Source organism: Scyliorhinus canicula, chromosome 3 (genome assembly GCF_902713615.1).
Source record: "Scyliorhinus canicula chromosome 3, sScyCan1.1, whole genome shotgun sequence".
Taxonomy (NCBI): Eukaryota; Metazoa; Chordata; class Chondrichthyes; order Carcharhiniformes; family Scyliorhinidae; genus Scyliorhinus; species Scyliorhinus canicula.
Genome location: NC_052148.1, coordinates 73,312,509 through 73,334,639, shown reverse-complemented (window position 1 = coordinate 73,334,639; position 22,131 = coordinate 73,312,509). Strand labels below are relative to the sequence as shown.

Below are 22,131 nucleotides of genomic sequence, written 5' to 3'. Positions count from 1 at the left end.
TTCACACTGGTAATCAGACAATGGGCTAAAAATTTGACAAGGACCTTTTCTGGGCTGGTGCAATTTCTCTGAATTTCATCAAGTTGAGGCAAGCAGCCCACAAACTCTGTGCTACATGCTCATGAACATGATTGTGGCTTCTGGACCAGCGTGAAATATGCTCAGCAGGGGACCCAGTAGTGTGCATGGCTAGCACAATGTACAATGAGCTTGCAATTCCTAAGGCCTGCCTACCCCACTTAAAGATAGCTGCACTCAGGCTACAACAGGAAATGTATCAGAAAGTCTTTGAGTGAAAGAACGAGATTGCAAATGAAGCAAAATGATGTGGTGCTGGAGACCTTCGTGCAAGAGGTCAGGGCAATGTGAAAATGGTCATGTTTCCAGATGGGTCCAGGAGACCTAGGGAATGAGAGTAGGTGATCACGGATGTCAATTTACAAAGCCTGGCCCTAAGGACCTGGCTGCAGTTCTGGAAAAGGTTCAATGACCACACATGGGTGATCAAGGTGTGCAAATCCTAAACATTGTAGCACCACCTCTCACGCTATTCAATGTATCACAGCCCTCTCGCTCACCCATCAGTAATAAGGATCAGGTCAATTGTTCAGATGCCCCATCTCACCCTCACATGTTTAATCAACACTGCCACTCTCACACCAGCCTCTCACAGCTTCCACATATCTCCAGCTATTCAGCTATGGCAGGCGCATCCCCAAACACATTACAATATACCCACTGACATTCCTTCTCCTCTCTTGCAGGACAGGTCTACACATGAGCACAAAGATCAAGATTATAGAATCACAGAATTATAAGTTATGAAGAACACACAAACCACCACAAACATAGAGTTGCCCTTCCTAGAGCAATTGAGGCAGTTGTTTCGAAGACCAATGGTTTGCTCCACAACTTTCTGGTGGCAGCATTGTTTGCATTCGAGGTGCCATATCTATGTGTGATTGGGTGGTGGAAGGGAATCAAGAGCTTCGTCAAGAGCAGGTAGGCCTTGTCACCCAAGCAGCCAGTCTCTGGTTCGTAATGGTGGCTAAAGTAAATGGGCATGGTTGACTAGTGCAGGATCAATGTATCACGGGTGCTGTCAGAATAGTGGACACTCAGTGGCACTGTGTCCTGGCATGATCTTACGGACTGTACTTTCATTGACAGATATTCCTTGTAGTTGAGGTATATGTCACCATTAATATGGGGACTACACAGAGCCTCGTGCATGCAATCGAGGCTCCCTGCATCATTGGAAATCTCACAAGCCTGGTAACGTCAAATGCTCTCATCTCCTGCTTCTCTCTGGTAGGATGGAATACGATAAATGTCCCTTTCCTGGCGTACAGGGCCACTGGCACCTCCCTCGTGCAGTGATGCATTGTGTACTGTGAAATACTGGCATTGTCACCTGCTCCTGCTTGGAAGGAACTGGTGTAGAAATTGAGGTTATGGTGATCTTCATGGCCGCTGCCAATGCTGCCCTTCCCCTGTTGTGTGGCTGTAGATCCAGCTGTAGAACGTGTCACAATTCAGTGACCGTCTCCTTTGTGAAGTGTTGCTGTCTCAGACACTGCTTCCACCTTCAGGGGTGCTCTCTGAAAACCCTTCGTAGGCATGGCCTTCTATTGAGAGCCCTCCTCCTCCTCGCTCTGTGAACAGCTACACCGCTACAGACTATGCCCTAACTCCAAATCATGTTTCAGCCTAACAATAGGTTCCTTTCCGGGAAACTGGCTTTCTGCCTACTCTGCATGCTTCTGGTGCATGCATGGCACATCTACTCCAGCATCATTATAAGAATGGCAGGCAGGCAGGTCACATCAGGAGTGGTCAGGGCGACATTTCTGGAGTTTCCACAGTGTGGCAGCAACAGTGCAATGGAGCCACATTGTGCGGCCAGCGTATCTTGTGTTCGAAAAGGAATTTCGAACAGCATCGCAAGAAAGGCTATTAAACTCAAAGCTGTGGGTATTCAGATTGCATGCTGGGAGTTGGTCAGAAAGTGGCCTATGAATAAGAATGTGGTTGATAACAGCGAGTACAGTCATAGAGTGGATGAGTCAGGTGTCCCAGGTCTTGGTGTTAGGACTACTCTCATTTTCAATAAACGATTTGGATATGAAAATTCAATGCTAGGTGGACAAAATTGATGATAAGTAGGTAAGTATAAAATGAGTAAAAGGGCTGATTAATTTAGTGACTAGATAATAATACTAACAACCATCAGGAGGAATTCATCCAAATATCTTCTTTCATATTTTTCACATATCAAGGTCAAAGTTGACGGCAGCATTGAATGGAACACTGTCATTTTCATCCCCAGGTGCCAGTACTCAAAAGCAACCATTCATCATGGGGAACCTAGATACTGATCATTGGCAGGTTATTCCACCAGAGTGGAGCCTGATGCTGTTCTCACTTGAATTCTACATTGGAGTGGCCAGGTGTGGGAGCCACAACTGATCTATCCCCTCTGCAGTCCGCAACACTGACATCACCCCAATTGTACCACACCTCACTATTGTGAGGATTATTATAAGCCTACTCAATAAATATAAATGAAATCTGAGATATGACTCGGTATCATACTGACTAGTGCCTTTAGCCATCAGACTATCAGAGGAGCTGTCAAAATGTTTGTCAATGTTATTCACTTATATTACAATATTACTAATAACTAATCGCCTGAGCGGTGGCCACCTACCTGTTCCTGCTGTTTCCGTGGTAGCATCTCTTCCAGTTGAGAGATGGTTTCCTGTAGGAAGCAATAAATCTGGCTTGGAGAAAATGTCTTCCCTTTCCTTTCCTTTTTTAATTACAATGATGGCCTGTTTAGGTAAGCGGGCCTGGTGAAGTGCATTCAGTGTATCTCCATGTGTTGTGCCTATTACAGAGATTCCATTGATGGATAAGATATAATCACCCCGCTGAATGGTGCCTTCCTGAGCTGCCACTCCTCTTAAAAATACTCTGTGAATCTGCAAAGAAAATTTGTGATTTTAAGGAAATGACTTTTATAATACATCAAACCAAAATGTAACATACCCTTTATTTGCAGTGTATTGCAATAATATTTTCAATACCAATATTTTACTACTAACATTCCCATCAGATGTTGGATTGCTTGGATTTTTTTTTTTTGTTTTAAATTGTTCCTTCAAATTTAATCTTGCAATTGGGATTCCCCGCATAAGCACAATCCACAATGCAACATAATTTGGTTAGCTCTGCCTTCCTAAACTTGATAAACTGTAAAATCATTAATTAAAATAAAGCATGTGGAGAGGTAGCTCACACATATAGCACCAGAGAGTCTGGAGTGTGCTTTTGGTGTTGAACACTTTAAACAGTTGAGATTGACCCAGATCGTCCAGTCTCCGGATCATTGGAGACTGGACATACAGCCCGAGATACAAGTCAGGACCTCATGAAAGTCCTGACGCACTGGCCTCCTCGGGAAATTTGAACTTCTGATAGGTAATTCCCCTGCTCCAAGGTACCCTCTGCAAAAGTCTCCGACCAGGAGTTAGAGTCAATTAGGACAGTTCCCAGGAACCTACCTGGATTGTTACTTAGAAAACATTAGACAGAAAAGCCCTCGTCTAACTACTGGGTAACTACACATCTGAACCCGCAATCACTTACATCGACCCGCCAATATCTTGACCTCCAATTCCCTGATTACTCCCCTGAACATGACAGCCCAACTTTCCCCTTGAATTTAGGCCCTCCCCAACTGACGCAATTACCCTTCCTGACCGCACTAACCCCCATCTGATCAGCCTGAGTGACTACCCCTCCTGACCTACCTACCTATTCAACCACCTACCCACTTCACCCACCTGCCAGCCTATTACCTCACCCACATGCTACCATATCCACCTGCCACCTCAATCATCTTTTACCTCATCAACCTGCCACTCTACCCACCTACTTACCTCACCCACCTAACCACCCTACCAATTCACCCATTCATCCATTTCCTTACATTCACACTGCTCATTTAAACTGACCATATGATAGCTAGTGCCGTAAAAAGAGGACAAGGCTTCTTTTCCACCAATGCTACAGCGCTATGATGGAGTTTTTTTGGAGGACTGTAAGTTCCACATTCGGAAGAAGTCATGTTCAGAAGACCCAGCCAGAAATGTGGAGCATGATCAGGGTGCTGAAAAGTTCAAGCAGAGCAGCAGTCTAACGACCCGCTGGGTCACGACCCGCTGGGTCACTGTCTGTGCGGAGTCTGCACATTCCCCCTGTGTCTGTGTGGGTTTCCTCCGGGTGCTCCGGTTTCCTCCCACAGTCCAAAGACGTGCCGGTTAGGTGGATTGGCCATGATAAATTGCCCTTAGTGACCAAAAGGGTTAGGAGGGATTATTGGGTTATGGGAATAGGGTGAAAGTGAGGGTTTAAGTGGGTCGGTGCAGACTCGATGGGCTGACTGGCTTCCTTCTGCATTGTATGTTCTATGTTCGTGGAAGATCCAACCATCAGTAAAACCCCATGGATTGTACATTACATTATTTCGCAAAATCAGCATAATGTAGATAAGTTCCAGTGGTTTTAGATATTTTGACATCCATCGCTGCCTGGGATCACACCGCAAAATGTGTCTTCATCTTTACAAAGTAGAGATTATTTCCAATTTCTCTATCTTGTTTATCGTTTTCTACATTTTAGTAATAATAGGTGTTATGACTGACATCAAGAAATATTTGACCTCACTAGTGCCGCATCTGCATAGATCAGAAGGGGAACTGTTGTATTAGCTGATAGAACTGAACTTTGACCTATTATAAGTCTCTTAAGCAATTTAGGAATACACTGAAACTTCTGAACTGTTGAAGCTCAACTCGGAAATGTTCAACATGCTCATAATTATCTGTTCCACCAGTTAATCAGTGGGCAGCACGGTAGCACAAGTGGATAGCACTGTGGCTTCACAGCGCCAGGGTCCCAGGTTCGATTCCCCGCTGGGTCACTGTCTGTGTGGAGTCTGCACGTTCTCCCCGTGTGTGCGTGGGTTTCCTCCGGGTGCTCCGGTTTCTTCCACAGTCCAAAGACAGTAAGAAGTCCAACATGTTTGTTTCAAACACTAGTGTTCAGAGCGCTGCTCCTTCCTCAGGTGTCCAAAGACATGCAGGTTAGGTGGATTGGCCATGCTAAATTGGCAAAAAGGTTAGGAGGAGCTTTTGGGTTACGGGGATAGGGTGGAAGTGAGGGCTTAAGTCGGTCAGTACAGACTCGATGGGACGAATGCCCTCCTTCTGCACTGTATGTTCTATGTTTTTCATCATTGCTGACTTTTCTATAGAACAAAATAAAATAAAGGTGCGTCTCCTTCTTCTAGTCACTGTTTCTTTTTTTTTAACAAACAATTTTATTGAGGTATTTTAGGCATATAGAAAAAGTGTCATTGTACAGTACAAAAAAAAGAAGTCAAGACAAAAATTAAACGTAGTGCAAACCACGGCTCTGATCACGCACGGGCCTGCCTCAATATCCCCCTACTCTACTCTACCCTAGCCTAGTCACTGTTTCTTTACCTCTGTATCACTCTGGAATTCTTTGCCGCTTTATGTTGCTCTCCTCTTTCCTGGTCCTTGTGTCTTTCTAATTTTCATTCTCTCTCTCACAATCATTGTAAACATCTTAAACATTCTGTTCTCTGTATTAGTTTGTATTCTGGTGAGGCTTAACATTCTGCCTGTTTCCCCTTCTATACGGACAGAAATTGCCGATCCCCTGCCAGTAGGTTTGCAGGTGGTGATGCGAGGGATGTATGTAATTCCCTGGGTGGCTTTCCGGTCTTCTTCCTCCAACTTGCCCACAATTTTATGTGGCGCAAGCAGGACCTAGACCAGCCCACCCTCCCTTGCCACAGTTGTGGTCCTTGAGGGCCACTTCCCATCTGGCCTCAATCTTGAGATTGGCAGGAGAGGTTCAAAGGGCGGGGGTATGAGATAGGTCACCCTTCATGGGCCTTGGGAGGGTGGTGCCTCAACTGGTGCTCCCTCCTCCCCATCAAGACTTCCATTCCCCCACCCTTTCCATCAAGACTTCTATTCCCTCTCCCTATCCGAGACATCCTGTCGTATGCTCCCCATTCTGTTTGTATGCCTTTTAGAACATAGAACATACAGTGCAGAAAGAGGCCATTCAGCCCTTCAAGTCTGCACCGACCTCTTGAGCCCTCACTTCCACCCTATCCCCGTAACCCAATAACCCCATCTAACCTTTTTGGTCACTAAGGGCAATTTATCATGGCCAATCCACCTAACCTGCACGTCTTTGGACTGTGGGAGGAAACCGGAGCAACCGGAGGATACCCACGCAGACACGGGGAGAACGTGCAGACTCCGCACAGACAGTGACCCAAGCCGGGATTCGAACCTGGGACCCTGCCGCTGTGAAGCCACAGTGCTATCCACTTGTGCTACCATGCTGCGTGTGTTGCTTCACTCTTTTCCACAATCTATAATTTATATATACCTGTATTTAATACCTGTGTTGCTTCACTCTTTTCCACAATCTATCAGTTTTAATCTTTTGCAAAATCCAAGCAAAAGACCACTTAGGCTGTGGTCTATCAGAATCCTGCACTAAACCAACTCACATATCAATTATAAACAACTTAGACATGTCAACCTATATAAAAAATACACTTAACTTACTTATTTTAAAATATTGCCACTTGTTTTTTCTCCTCAGTTCCGGAGTCTGTCTTTCTTTCATTTTCATGGTGAGCTATGCTGATCTCTGCTCTGTCTCCCATTCCTATCATTTCTTGTCCAACAGTTTCTCATTTCCAAACCACTTTGTTTTGTTTTCCCTCTTCAATTATCATCCTGTCCTGCTCCACTTAAATGTTTATCTGCCCATTTTCATTGTGATCCTCTCTCAGCTCTGCTCCCCTATAATGTTTCATGTTTTATTATACATGAAATACATGAATAAATTGCCTTCACAGTGTGATTCATTTATTCCCTTCCAATCTCTGGATGTGTTAATCAATAAAACACAATTCTGCATGTATTCCAGGTAGAAATCTATTTCAGACTAACTAATCAAAAACTTATTGGTTATATCTTCCTCACTTACAAGCCGTAGCATACATCAGCCTGAAGTCTACCCCTGTCTCTGTTTCTTTGTGAGAGGGAGATCAAAATTCCCTAAATCAATGAGTCAGCAGCAACAACTTGCATTTACAAACTTCTTTAACATCGTAAAACATTCACAGGATCATTACCAGACAAAATCTGACAGTGAGCCTCATACAGGATAGGTTACCAACAGCCTGGTCAAATAGGTAGGTTTTAATTGCCCTAAAGGAGGAGGGAGCTGGAAAGGTTTAGGGTGGACATTTCGGATCTTAGCCCCATGGAAGCTGAAAGTACCAATGTGAGAGTGATGCACATCTCAGATTTCCAAATTGTGGGAATTAGAGCAGCAAAGAGATTTGGGCAGATTGTGAGGCTGGAAAAAGTTACAGTGATGGTGGCTCACACAAAATCGGCAGTTTTTTTGAACATCCTTTCTACAGCCACACCTGACCTCCCTGTATAGCCATTACCGTCCCTTCCTGGTGCAGCAATGCACTGACCTTCCAGTACAATCACTACCCTCCCATCCTGGCACTGCAATGTCCTGTCCTCCCTGGATAGCCGCCATCCCAGCTCATGCAACAGCTCAGCCTCACCCTGGTCGAACAAAACAATAAAAGCAGCTCCAACTCACTCCAAGTCCCCCAGAAAGATTAAAATTAAAGCAAATTACTGCAGATGCTGGAGATCTGAAATAAAAACAGGAGGTGACAGAAAAACCTAGCCGGTCTGGCAGCATCTGTGAGGAGAGAAAATGATTTACTGAGTTAACGTTTTGAGTCCAAAGCACTTTGAGTTCTTTGGAACCACCCAAAAGCCTATGTGGCCCTCTGCACACCACCTTCAATCAGCTATGAATATGAAGGCATGCAAATTCTTTTTTGCTGCCAATTTAATCACAAAGATACAATTTAAAATGGTGAAAATGGACAAAATCTTCTGGCTGTTCACCGGCGGGATCTTTCAGTCCCCCAATCGCGCACCCCTGTCCTGGGTTTCCAAGCGGCGTAGGGTGGATATAATGGGAAGTCTCATTGACAGTTACGGGACCAGAAGTTACTGCCACTGGTCAATGGTGGGCCACCTCCCGCTGCTGAGAAACATGCCATGGAAAGGCCAGAGAATCTCACCCCATGTGTTTTGATAGGTTGGCATGACATTAAAAGTAAGTTTCCTCCACTTGCCTTTGGGAACCATGATCCACCCTTAATCTACCACCAACATAATTCCTAGCTTTCATCCCACCTTCAGGAAACTGCCATTTAATTGCCCCCGCCGCCTCATTTTCCGCTCCCGGGAGTTTCACTGGATTCCAGCCTGTTACTTTCCCAGCAATGTATTGGTAATCCTGCAGATGGCGCCAGCTGACATTTCCATTGCAATAGGTAGCGTTGACAGAAACCTTACACCATGGTTGCTTTGTGAGGCAAGACCTGATCAAAGGACACTTGCAATGTTAGTGTCAACAGATTGTATTACAAGAAAATTATTTCACACAATACTTACAGTTACAGATTTATGCTCCTGGTCCACCCCTCCTGCGACACTGAAACCCAGTCCAGCACCTTCTTCTTTGTTCAACACGATGATATAAATGTCTTCTTTACTCTATTCTCACAGAATAAAACAAAAATAGTGTTTTCCTAATTTTGCATTATAAACAACCAATGTAATATTCTCCCTGAATATAGGCAGGTGCCAATCATGGAATCCCATAGTCCACGGTTCAATTCCCATCCCAGCCTCCCCAAACAGGCACCGGAATGTGGCGACTAGAGGCTTTTCACAGTAACTTCATTTGAAGCCTACTTGTGACAATAAGCGATTTTCATTTCATTTTTTCATTTAAGGACCACACCCTGGATTTTCCCTCATTTTATTTGTTTAAAGGTCAGGTGATGGTTAAGATAAAAATCTTAACAGGTCCGGGAGAAACATTGGGTGATACAACATGGAAGCTCAGGGTCAAATTGCTGTTGCGTACAGGAGATCCTGACAGCAGGTTCTTATTGGCTACCTTTGGGAAGATTGTGGAGATGGGCTGGACTTGGACATCATCAAGGTTAGGATCTTCTGTATGTAGTCCTGATACTGAAATGCATTCAGCCCATTATGTCTGCACATAGATTCCATTTATATTACTGAACTTCTTGGGCTAAATTAATCCAGTTCACACAGCGGGGCAGAGTGCTGCCAACTGTTCATATTCACAATTTCAATATTCCAACACAAAACACACCCATAACATTGGTCTGTATAGTTTAGTGATTGGGCAGGATTCTCCGTCCCAGGACACATGCTTCGCGTTCCCTGATGGGACGGAGAATTGGGCATCAGGGCAAAATCGGGATTGATGCCGGGCACCGACCCGAAGGAATCTGGTATGCCGCGCGCCAGTGGGTGCATGAAAGCTCATTTGTATTCATTTAGCAAACCCGGCCCCTTGTGCTCCGGCCCTCCATGATTCTCCGATCATGTGGCGTGGATCACTTGTGGTCTCCAACAGCGTGGCCCTGGCGTGGTGGACCCCCAGAGAGTTATCCACTTGGTCCACCGCAAGGTCCACGCTGGTAGAGACCATTTGAGCCCAGCTAAGGGCAAACCCCACACAATGCACTACCTTCTGCACACCCCCCAATCAGGGACCCCTGTAATAGGGAGCTCCCCACAGGGACCCCTGGAATAGGGAGACCCCCCCCCCTCCCCCGGGACCCCTGTAAAAGGGAGAGTCCCTCGCATGAACCCATGTAATAGGGTGACCTCGCCCCAGGGAATATAATTGCATGGCAAGGAATACGGAATTGCTTGTTGGTTTGTGTTCCCAGGAGGATTGCAAACTGGTTGTAGTTCACCACCGGCGGGAGAGCATAGTCTCTTAAACGGAGAATCCAACCCGAATTGGCTTGTACTGGCCGCGAGTTCAACCTGCCTGTGGCTAGAATAAAATGACTGAAGTCGACAATGGGCCTGTGAGATAACATTTTCATTCAGTGTGACTGAATGGGCAACATATAACTCAGTGTCATTTGCAATCTTGGTAAAGTTAAAGATGACTTAGAACCATTGAACCATAGAGTTCCTGCAGTGCAGAAGGCGGCCATTTAGCCCATCAAGTCTGCACCGACGCTCCGAATGGACATCCTACCGAGGCCCACTCCCCCATCTTATCCCCATAACCCTATCTAACCTATACATCCCTGGACACCAAGGGGCAATTTTATCATGGCCAATCCACCTAACCTGCACATCTTTGGACTGGGGGAGGAAACCGGAGCACCCGGAGGAAACCCACACAAACACGGGGAGAATATGCAAACTTCACACAGTCACCCAAAGCAGGAATTGAGCCTTTCTCCCTGCCGCTGTAAGGCAGCAATGCTAACCACCATGCCACCGTGCTGCCCCACGACTTGACAGAATCAGGATACATTTCATTTAGAGATATAACTTAATTGGCAGTAGCAGAGGACAATCAGTTTAGCTTGCCAACTGCTGAAACAAAATTCTATTATTTTCAGTCAGTCAATTTTTAAAAAGAGTTAAGATTCTGTTATCTATTACCAGTCATTCATAAATCAGATTCAATTCATTAGAAATAGTTCCCTTTTTTAAATCATTGGTAATAAATCAAAATGCCATCGGCAGTGCAACAATTGTTAAAATACATAGAAAGAACAGAAAAAGTCTGTAATATCATTGTGTTGCAAGCAAGTTATAGCTGCAATGTGCAGGAGCATCTATCATAGAATTTACAGTGCAGAAGGAGGCCATTCGGCCCATCGAGTCTGCACCGGCTCCTTGAAAGAGCACCCTATCCAAGGTCAACACCTCCACCCTAACACCATAACCCAGTAACCCCACCCAACACTAAGGGCAATTTTGGACACTAAAGGAAAATTTATGAAATGAAATGAAAATGAAAATCGCTTATTGTCACAAGTAGGCTTCAATGAAGTTACTGTGAAAAGCCCCTAGTCGCCACATTCCGGCGCCTGTCCGGGGAGGCTGGTACGGGCCATTTATCATGGCCAATCCACCTAACCTGCACATCTTTGGACTGTGGGAGGAAACCGGAGCACCCGGAGGAAACCCACGCACACACGGGGAGGATGTGCAGACTCCGCACAGACAGTGACCCAAGCCGGAATCGAACCTGGGACCCTGGAGCTGTGAAGCAATTGTGCTATCCACAATGCTACTGTGCTGCCCGATGTTCAATATGGAAACCTCATTTTTCTTTTAAAAAGTGAATGGCATTGTTGGTGCAGAATTGACTAATACAATAGAACATAGAACATAGAACATAGAACAGTACAGCACAGAACAGGCCCTTCGGCCCTCAATGTTGTGCCGAGCCATGATCACCCTACTCAAACCCACATATCCACCCTATACCCGTAACCCAACAACCCCCCCCCCCTTAACCTTACTTATTAGGACACTACGGGCAATTTAGCATGGCCAATCCACCTAACCCGCACATCTTTGGACTGTGGGAGGAAACCGGGGCACCCGGAGGAAACCCACGCACACAGGGGGAGGACGTGCAGACTCCACACAGACAGTGACCCAGCCAGGAATCGAACCTGTGACCCTGGAGCTGTGAAGCATTTATGCTAACCACCATGCTACCCTGCTGAGGAAGAATTGTTAAGAGAATTGCTAGGCATGTAAAATATTATTGCATGCCCACAGATCTCAAGAAAGGGCACAAAAGGGTGTGAATTTTGTCTTCAGTGGTAATGCAGCCTATTTTATAACCTGTCAAATTTCTTTAAAAAACAGGTGTAAAGGTCCACGCTATGCTCTATCGTTCAAGACCAACATCACCCCACAAGGCATTTGTGGGTAATTAAGTTAGCTGCTGGAAAGGTGCTACAATAATATACACTGTCATTTCTGAGCGGCAGGTATACAAAATGAGACACACGGGTCTCCAATCCTGCTGTGAAACTTATGCTTCAATATTAAGCAGTTGACATTAAAATGAGAAACGTTATTGCAAATAGTTACTTTTCCCCCAAAGAACTAGGGATGTAGAGGAAAGGATGGCGAAGATGATTCTGGAAAAGAGCGAAAGTAACAGGGTAGTTGTTATGGGAGACTTTAACTTTCCAAATATTGACTGGAAAAGATATAGTTCGAGTACATTAGATGGGTCGTTCTTTGTACAATGTGTGCAGGAGGGTTTCCTGACACAATATGTTGACAGGCCAACAAGAGGCGAGGCCACATTGGATTTGGTTTTGGGTAATGAACCAGGCCAGGTGTTAGATCTGGAGGTAGGTGAGCACTTTGGAAACAGTGACCACAATTCGGTGACCTTTACGTTAGTGATGGAAAGGGATAAGTATACCCCGCAGGGCAAGAGTTATAGCTGGGGGAAGGGCAATTATGATGCCATTAGACATGACTTAGGATGTGTTGGTTGGAGAAGTAGGCTGCAAGGTTTGGCACACTGGATATGTGGAGCTTGTTCAAGGAACAGCTATTGCATGTTCTTGATAAGTACGTACCAGTCAGGCAGGGAGGAAGGGGTCGAGCGAGGGAACCGTGGTTTACCAAAGAAGTGGAATCTCTTGTTAAGAGGAAGAAGGAGGCCTATGTGAAGATGAGGCATGAAGTTTCAGTTGGGGCGCTTGATAGTTACAAGGAAGCGAGGAAGGATCTAAAGAGAGAGCTGAGACGAGCAAGGAGGGGACATGAGAAGTCTTTGGCAGGTGGGATCAAGGAAAACCCAAAAGCTTTCTATAGGTATGTCAGGAATAAAAGAATGACTAGAGTAAGAGTAGGGCCAGTCAAGGACAGTGGTGGGAAGTTGTGTGTGGAGGCTGAGGAGATAAGCGAGATACTAAATGAATACTTTTCGTCAGTATTCACTCAAGAAAAAGATAATATTGTGGGGGAGAATGCTGAGACCCAAGCTATTAGAATAGATGGCATTGAGGTGCGTAGGGAAGAAGTGTTGGCAATTCTGGACAAGGTGAAAATAGATAAGTCCCCGGGGCCGGATGGGATTTATCCTAGGATTCTCTGGGAAGCCAGGGAAGAGATTGCTGAGCCTTTGGCTTTGATTTTTAGGTCATCATTGGCTACAGGAATAGTGCCAGAGGACTGGAGGATAGCAAATGTGGTCCCTTTGTTCAAGAAGGGGAGTAGAGATAACCCCGGTAACTATAGGCCGGTGAGCCTAACGTCTGTGGTGGGTAAGGTCTTGGAGAGGATTATAAAAGATACGATTTATAATCATCTAGATAGGAATAATATGATTAGGGAGAGTCAGCATGGTTTTGTGAAGGGTAGGTCATGCCTCACAAACCTTATCGAGTTCTTTGAGAAGGTGACTGAACAGGTAGACGAGGGTAGAGCAGTTGATGTGGTGTATATGGATTTCAGTAAAGCGTTTGATAAGGTTCCCCACGGTCGGCTATTGCAGAAAATACGGAGGCTGGGGATTGAGGGTGATTTAGAGATGTGGATCAGAAATTGGCTAGTTGAAAGAAGACAGAGAGTGGTAGTTGATGGGAAATGTTCAGAATGGAGTTCAGTTACGAGTGGCGTACCACAAGGATCTGTTCTGGGGCCGTTGCTGTTTGTCATTTTTATAAATGACCTAGAGGAGGGTGCAGAAGGATGGGTGAGTAAATTTGCAGATGACACTAAAGTCGGTGGAGTTGTAGACAGTGCGGAAGGATGTTGCAGGTTACAGAGGGACATAGATAAGCTGCAGAGCTGGGCTGAGAGGTGGCAAATGGAGTTTAATGTGGAGAAGTGTGAGGTGATTCACTTTGGAAAGAATAACAGGAATGCGGAATATTTGGCTAATGGTAAAATTCTTGGTAGTGTGGATGAGCAGAGGGATCTCGGTGTCCATGTACATAGATCCCTGAAAGTTGCCACCCAGGTTGATAGGGTTGTGAAGAAGGCCTATGGTGTGTTGGCCTTTATTGGTAGAGGGATTGAGTTCCGGAGCCATGAGGTCATGTTGCAGTTGTACAAACTCTAGTACGGCCGCATTTGGAGTATTGCGTACAGTTCTGGTCGCCTCATTATAGGAAGGACGTGGAAGCTTTGGAACGGGTGCAGAGGAGATTTACCAGGATGTTTCCTGGTATGGAGGGAAAATCTTATGAGGAAAGGCTGATGGACTTGAGGTTGTTTTCGTTAGAGAGAAGAAGGTTAAGAGGTGACTTAATAGAGGCATACAAAATGATCAGAGGGTTAGATAGGGTGGACAGCGAGAGCCTTCTCCCGCGGATGGAGGTGGCTAGCACGAGGGGACATAGCCTTAAATTGAGGGGTAATAGATATAGGACAGAGGTCAGAGGTGGGTTTTTTACGCAAAGAGTGGTGAGGCCGTGGAATGCCCTACCTGCAACAGTAGTGAACTCGCCAACATTGAGGGCATTAAAAAATTTATTGGATAAGCATATGGATGATAAGGGCATAGTGTAGGTTAGATGGCCTTTAGTTTTTTTTTTCCATGTCGGTGCAACATCGAGGGTCGAAGGGCCTGTACTGCGCTGTATCGTTCTATGTTCTATGTTCTATGAACTGCAAAGCATGAATAATACTAAAATTGGAAGCTGATGCCACCAGCAACTTTCTCAACAGTTTTTGTCTCTTGTAATGCCAGCCTACATGGTACTGACATCAGAAGTGTACCTGATAGAAAACAACAGAAAACCAAACAGAAATCTGTAATGTGTCCTGCAACCCTGACTTCTGACGACTTAGAATGCTGAAACTTCTCACCTCAGTTACTGTCTTGGCTTCCTGGATTATTTGTGTGATATCTGCTTTAGCCATTAGCGAGGACAAAACAGCTTGCACTCTCTGTTTCTCCTGGGTGGAATGGGATACATCTTCAAGACTGGAAAACAGATTTTAAAGGCTTAAGCATGCTGTAGGTCAAGTGACATTACAAAGCTGCTCAAATAGACAACGCAGTTGAATGGATTTATCTTATCCTACAAATCAGTTCCTTTCAGTTCACACGTGATGCAGCCGGAATGGTTGGTTGCATGTTCCTGGCCAGGAATGACTGGTTTTCAGAAATGCAGAGACTCGAGCCGAGATTTTCCGGCCCCATCATGGGGGGATGTGGTGGATCAGCCAAAAGTCCATTGACATTCGGCGGGCCTGGAAGATCACGGCGGCAGGAGATAGTGCAGGAAAATCCCAGAGTAGAGGCCTGAGCTCTGCCCTCTGTACTCAGGGGGAGCATGCTGTAGAGAATAGACAGGGAGAAGAAACTACCTTAAAAAAAGAACGCAACTCTGACTTTGCATGTAGCATAGAAATTATAGTTCTTTTCAGAGGCTCCGTGTGTGTTGCATGTCATAATATACACCAGTATATCATGGTGCAGACACATACTGATGGACACACACAGGGACCAATCAACATGTACAAAACCGCAGCCAATCACCAGTTAGAATACACACACTATAAAGGCAGAGGGCACCACGGTTCCCGCTCATTCTGGGTGCTGCCTCTCAGTGTAACAAGAACTCATCCAGCCCAGCACAGACTTACAACACGTGCTGAGAGAATCAACTGGTTCGGACAAGGCTTAGGTCTCTAGTTTAAGTTAGCATCATTTAGACCCACAGTCATCGTGTGTTAGTTAGGAGTAGTTAATAAAATTGAGTTGAACCTTCATCAGTGTTGAAAGTGTCTGTTCATCTCTCAATTATACACTAGCTAACACTTCATTGCAGTTTTTGGGAACCCTCGAAATTCTGCAAAAGGAATGTATCTGTCTGGGCAAGGAGCTAAAAATAAGCCCCTACCTCCAGCGACGTGGCACTCTCCCAAAGGATAACTTGGCAGCTGCTCAGGAAGGATAACCAACAATTAAAATATATAATAGTATAGGGCTGTTTTTTGTACAGAATGATGTTTTGGCTCTGACAACCTTGTCACTAAGAATGTTAATATACATTCTCCTCTGTGAAATCTGCCCTGCATTGACCCGAGTGATCAAATAAACAATTAAAACAGTCAAGGTAGAACAGCACGGTGGCGCTGAGGACCCGGGTTCAATCCTGGCTCTGGGTCACTGTCTGCGTGGAGTTTGCACATTCTCCCTTGTCTGCGTGGGTTTCACCCCCACAACCCAAAGATGTGCAGATTAGGTGGATTGACCACACTAAATTGCCCCTTAATTGGAAAAAAAAATAATTGGGTACTCTAAATTAAAACAAAACGGTCAAGGTGATTGCCCACAGTCACTTTCGTCCAACAACAAGGCCAGTAACATTTACTGTTACCCGAGGGACAGGGATCCTCTTTTCAAGCCAGATAAACTAAGTTTGCTGCAAGCAAAATGGAAGCAATTACTCAAGTCTCATTCACATATTTAAATAAAGGGATGATTTTCATGTACTTGTATTATTCATTCTGAAATTATTAATAACTGCTGCACATCACATTTAAATGTTAATGTGCTAACAGGATTACATGACTATTGCAGGGGCTCCAGCTTGGAAGCCCTGGTCACGGCTCCTCTACCGCTGCCGCTGGCCAAGTGCTCCACCAGCCCGGTAGTGGTGGCGACCCTGGGGATATGGGGCCAGTGGAGGAGGCATGTAGGAGAGACAGGGGCGTCGGTTTGGGCGCCAATCTGCGACAACCATCGGTTTGCCCCCGGGAGTATGGATGGGCAGTTTCGAGTATGGCGGCGGGTGGGGGTGGGAAGGGTGGGCGATATGTTCCTGGAAGGGAGCTTTGCGAGTTTGAGGAGCTTGGAGGAGGAATTTGGGCTGGTAAGGGGAAATTATTTTAGGTACCTACAGTTGCAGGACTTTGTTCGTAGACAGGTCCCATCTTTCCCACGCCTCCTGCCAATGGGGATCCTAGACAGAATAGTCTCTAGGGGGGAAGAAGGGGAGGGTAGAGTCTCGGGTATTTATAAGGTGCTCATGAGGGAGGAAGGGTCCCAGACAGAGGAACTGAAACTTAAACGGGAGGAGGAGCTAGGCGGGGAAATGGAGGACGGGCTGTGGGCAGAGGCCCTGAGTAGGGTATTTTCGACCGCGACATGTGCTAGGCTCGGGCTGATTCAATTTAAGATCGTTCACCGGGCCCATATGACGGTGGCTCGGATGAGCAAATTCTTTGGGATAGAGGACAAATGCGCTAGGTGCGCGGGAGGACCAGCGAACCACGTTCACATGTTTTTAAGCTGAGGGGGTACTGGGAGGGATTTGTGGGGATTATGTCCCGGGTGCTAAAAACAAGGGTGGTGATGAGTCCAGGGGTGGCAATTTTTGGGGTTTCGGAAGACCCGGGAGTCCAGGAGGAGAAAGAGGCCGATGTTTTGGCCTTTGCTTCCCCGATAGCCCGGCGACGAATACTATTGGCGTGGAGGGACTCAAAGCCCCCGAAGACTGAGTGGTGGCTTGCGGACATGTCGAGTTTCCTGGGTATGGAAAAAATTAAGTTCGCCTTGAGGGGATCTGTAGAGGGGTTCGCCCGGAGGTGGCAACCATTTATTGACTTATTTGCGGGAGAGTGAGCGTCAGCAGGGGGTGGGGGGGAGGGGGTAGAGTAGAGTAGAGTAGGAGGGAAAAAATGGGAGGTAGTACCGGTGGGAGAGGAGCGGGCTTGTGCAGTATGTTACGATTGAAGTATTGAAAGTACATGGATGTTTGCACATTTTTGCCTTTTTTGCTTTCTTTCTGTTGATGTCTGTAACTGTTTACAAAGCCAAAAACTACCTCAATAAAATTGTTTATTAAAAAAAAAGGATTACACGACTATTCAAAGCTCCAAGCATCATGCAAGGTCAGCACAGGGTTGTAGATTAATGGTGGAATTACAAAATTAAGTTCACCGGAAATGTAAAGTCATTGTGACAATTGAAAGGAAATGGAAGAGTAGGGGAGCAAACCAAATCCCTGTAGACTTTGCAACAGTTCAAGAGAGGTTTCAATTTGGTAGTTTTTGCCTGGACAAAAGGCTTAGAAAGTTAAGAAGTGACAGGCAATATAATAATCTTGCCTTTTATATAGGGCGTTTCACAAACTTTAAGCACTTCACAGCAACCTTTGAATTGTAATCTCAGGGAGGTGATGGTGTTGTGGCATTATCATTGGATTAGTAATCCAGATACTCAGGGTAATGCTCTAGGGACCTGGGTTCAAATTCCACCACAACAAATTATGAAATTTGAATTTGATAAAAATGTAATGGTGACCATGAAGCCATTGGTTCACCAAGGAAATGTGCTAACCTTGTCCTGTCTGCCCTACATGTTACTCCAGACCAATAGCAATGCGGTTTACTCGTTCAGCAGCAAGCCACTCAATCCGAGGGCAATTGGGGATGGACAATAAATACTGGCCCAGCTAGTGATGCCAACATTCCATAAAAAATTTTAAATGTTGTAAAATTGGCAAAGAAGCAACCAATTTGTGCAAGAAAGGTCCCGTAAATAAAAATGACTTTGATAATTTGTTTTTGTGATGCTGGTTATTTGGTAGGACACCAAGAGACCTCCCCTACTCTTCTTCAACTTGTACCATGGCATCATGGTCAATTTAACATCCCATCTGACAGACAGCCTAAGTGACAATGCATGGCGCTGCGTACGTTGTTGTGAGAAGGATGGCCTTGTTTGCCAATTCTACACCACCAGGTCAGCATTGTAGAATAACTGGAAGAGGGTAGAGGCAGTGTCACAGCTGGCCAGAACAGTCGTTGGCCTGGTCAGGATTTTGCTTCAGGTATTTTAGCTGGTTACCTAAAAGCTGGACCTTGTGAAGGCAGTTACCCACAACTGTTGTCATGTGGACCTAATAATGTTGAGACTAATACGTTTGATGATAATTTAGTGCAAGAAGCCAATTACTGACTGTTACATATACAGCACAGAAACAGGTCATTCAGCCCACCAGTCCATGCTGGCATTTCTGATCCACTCAAGCCTCTCCCGTCCTTCCTTAGCTATTAGCTGTTAGCTCCTTTCTCCCTCATATGCTTAACTTGATTCTTCGTAAATGCACTCATGCTATTTGGCTCAAGTATTCCCTGTGATAGCGAGTTCCACATTCTCGCCATTTGATTTCTTGGTGACTAATTTATATTGATGTCTAGTTTTGCACCTCATCACATGTAGGAACACTCTCTCTACTCTATCAAAAGCTTTCATAATTTTTAAGACCTCTGTTGAGTCACTCCTCAAGCGGCTCTCTGGCCTGGCCAGTTGGTCACCTTGTCATACATTCTATCATCAAGTGCCACTAAAAGCATGGCATTCTGTGACTGGGGAAGACTGCTGGAAGAGAGTAGGGGCAATGTCACAGCTGGCCAGAACAGTCATTGGCTTCTGAGGAAGTATCCACTCGCAAAAATCACATATATTGTAAGGATCACACATAGTTTCTGTAACACTTTCCCATCATTACACTGAGTTGCTAACACCATCATGATCTGTTATACATTAAATGTATTTAATTAAAACCTCATTCTAGGTACCTGCAATATCCATCACTCCTGTAAGTGGTGCTATGAATGTCATTTAGAATGTTAAGGGTATTACATACAATGGCGGTTGTTCAAAGTGATCTTACATCAATTGCCGATTGTGTATTCTGACTACTAGGTTTACACAGATTGCTCAAAGTTCCCTCTGAAAATGGTTTTCTCCATAACTGAAATTTAGAATGTCCAAAGTAATGGTTTAAATTAAAAAACTCAAACAAAAAATAAAAATACATTGTTTGAATTAGCATGATATTTATCCATTGGATAATGCTGAATATTTCTAAATATCTTCTTGAACTTATTTTTACATGATAGTTGCAGCCACCTGAGCTTTGTCTTGATATTTTTGCCCAGAGTTGTGACTCAGAGCCGAATGTAGGTGGCAAAGTTGGAGAGGATGCAGAAGGGGTTTGTCAGGATGTTGCCAGAAATTGAGACTTTGAGCTATTTGTGAAGATTTGATAGTCTGGGATTGTTTTCTGTGGAACAAAGGACCATTTAACTAATATACATAAAATTAAATTTATGAAAGTCCTATTTAGAGTGGATAGGAATTGGGACATCTTTCCATTAAAAAAGACTCGTGCAGGTTTTACACTATCCCAGCAATGGATTTGAAAGGGGGGGGGGGGGGGGGGAAGAGAGGGTATATGAGGGTTTACTGCTGCCTGTCTGCCCTACCTTGAATGAATGAAATTTTACAGGGGAGGTAAGAGGGAGGGAACCCCTGGGATCATTGGAGGCACCCCATCCAAAGGTAATCCACCCAGTCAACCATCTCCCCGGCCTCGTTGACTTGGTCCCACATCACCCTCCCCCATCAACCCTCTCCACACTCGCTGGGCGGGATTCTCCGACCCCACGCAGGGTCGGAGAATTGGCGGGAAGCGGCGTTATTTCCGCTCCCGCAGGTTTTCGAATTCTCCCGCCGGTAAAAAACCGGCGTTGTGCAAATCCCGCCGGCAGCCTGTGAAAACAGCTGGCGCCGGCGGGATTTCATTTTATTTGCACTGACCTTAAATCTCCGGCCCGGATGGGCCGAAGTCCCGCCGACGTGGCCACGGGTCACGTCGGCGAAAATCACAGTTGATTTAAAACGGCGTCAACCATTGATGATGGTTGACGCCGTTCAGTGTCGGGGGTGGGTTGCGGCATGGGGGGGCATGGGGGGGGGGGGGTTGCGGTCATCGGGGGGTTGCGTTGCGGCCATCGGGGGGTTGCGTTGCGGCCATCGGGGGGTTGCGTTGCGGCCATCGGGGGGTTGCGTTGCGGCCATCGGGGGAGTGGGTTGCGGCCATCGGGGGGTTGCGTTGCGGCCATCGGGGGGTTGCGTTGCGGCCATCGGGGGGTTGCGTTGCGGCCATCGGGGGGTTGCGTTGTGGCCATCGGGGGGTTGCGTTGCGGCCATCGGGGGGTTGCGTTGCGGCCATCGGGGGGTTGCGGCCATCGGGGGAGTGGGTTGCGGCATCGGGGGGGTTGCGGCCATCGGGGGAGTGGGTTGCGGCATCGGGGGAGTGGGTTGCGGCATGGGGGGGCATCGGGGGGGGGGTGGGTTGCGGCCATCGGGGAGTTGCGGCCATCGGGGGAGTGGGTTGCGGCATCGGGGAGGTGGGTTGCGGCATCGGGGGGGGTGGGTTGCGGCATCGGGGGGGTGGGTTGTGGCCATCGGGGGGGTTGCGGCCATCGGGGGAGTGGGTTGCGGCCATCGGGGGAGTGGGTTGCGGCCATCGGGGGAGTGGGTTGCGGCCATCGGGGGGGCATCGGGGGGGGGTGGGTTGCGGCCATCGGGGGGTTGCGGCCATGGGGGGGGGGGGTTGCGGCCATCGGGGGGGTTTGGGGGCAGCGGCGGGCAGAGAGGGGGGGGCGACGGATGCCCGGGGCCAACGCACCGTCGCCCCCCCCCCCTCTGTACGCCGCTGCCCCCTACCCTAACCACCCCCCCCCTCACCACCCCTACCTCCCTCCAACGCCCCTACCCCCCTCCCCACCACCCCTACCCCCCTCCCCACCACCCCTACCCCCCTCCAACGCCGCCCCCCATCTCTCGCAACGCCGCAACCCCCCCCCCTCAACGCCGGGACCCCCCCCCCCCTCCCTCAACGCCGGGACCCCCCCTCCCTCAACGCCGGGTCCCCCCCCCTCAACGCCGGGTCCCCCCCCTCAACGCCGCCCCCCCCCCCAACGCCGCCCCCCCCCTCCAACGCCGCCCCCCCCCCCTCAACGCCGCCCCCCCCCCCCCTCAACGCCGGGTTCCCCCCCCCCTCAACGCCGGTTCTCCCCCCCCCTCAACGCCGGGTTCTCCCCCCCCCCTCAACGCCGGTTCTCCCCCCCCCTCAACGCCGGGTTCCCCCCCCCCCTCAACGCCGGGTTCCCCCCCCCCCTCAACGCCGCAATCCCCCACCCTCAACGCCGCAACCCGTCCCCGTCCCCCTCCCTCTGAAGGCCGGTACCCACACCCCCCCCCCTCTCCTCCTCCCCCCTTCCTTCCTCCTCACCCCCTTCCTTCCTCCTCCCGCCTCCTCCCCCCCTT

At 47.2% G+C, this 22,131-nt stretch overlaps 1 protein-coding gene across 6 annotated transcripts in view; it reads right to left on the bottom strand.

The window, feature by feature from the left end:
- pdzd2 (PDZ domain containing 2) overlaps positions 1 to 22,131 on the bottom strand; it is a 599,663-nt gene that overhangs the window by 6,336 nt on the left and 571,196 nt on the right. For all 6 annotated transcript variants that reach the window (XM_038790713.1, XM_038790714.1, XM_038790715.1 and 3 more), the window contains 3 exons: positions 14,865 to 14,982; positions 8,616 to 8,717; positions 2,711 to 2,984 (listed from right to left, as the gene is read on the bottom strand). In XM_038790713.1, coding sequence (XP_038646641.1) covers positions 2,711 to 2,984; positions 8,616 to 8,717; positions 14,865 to 14,982 — 494 coding nt within the window. The remainder of the gene's footprint in view (positions 1 to 2,710; positions 2,985 to 8,615; positions 8,718 to 14,864; positions 14,983 to 22,131) is intronic.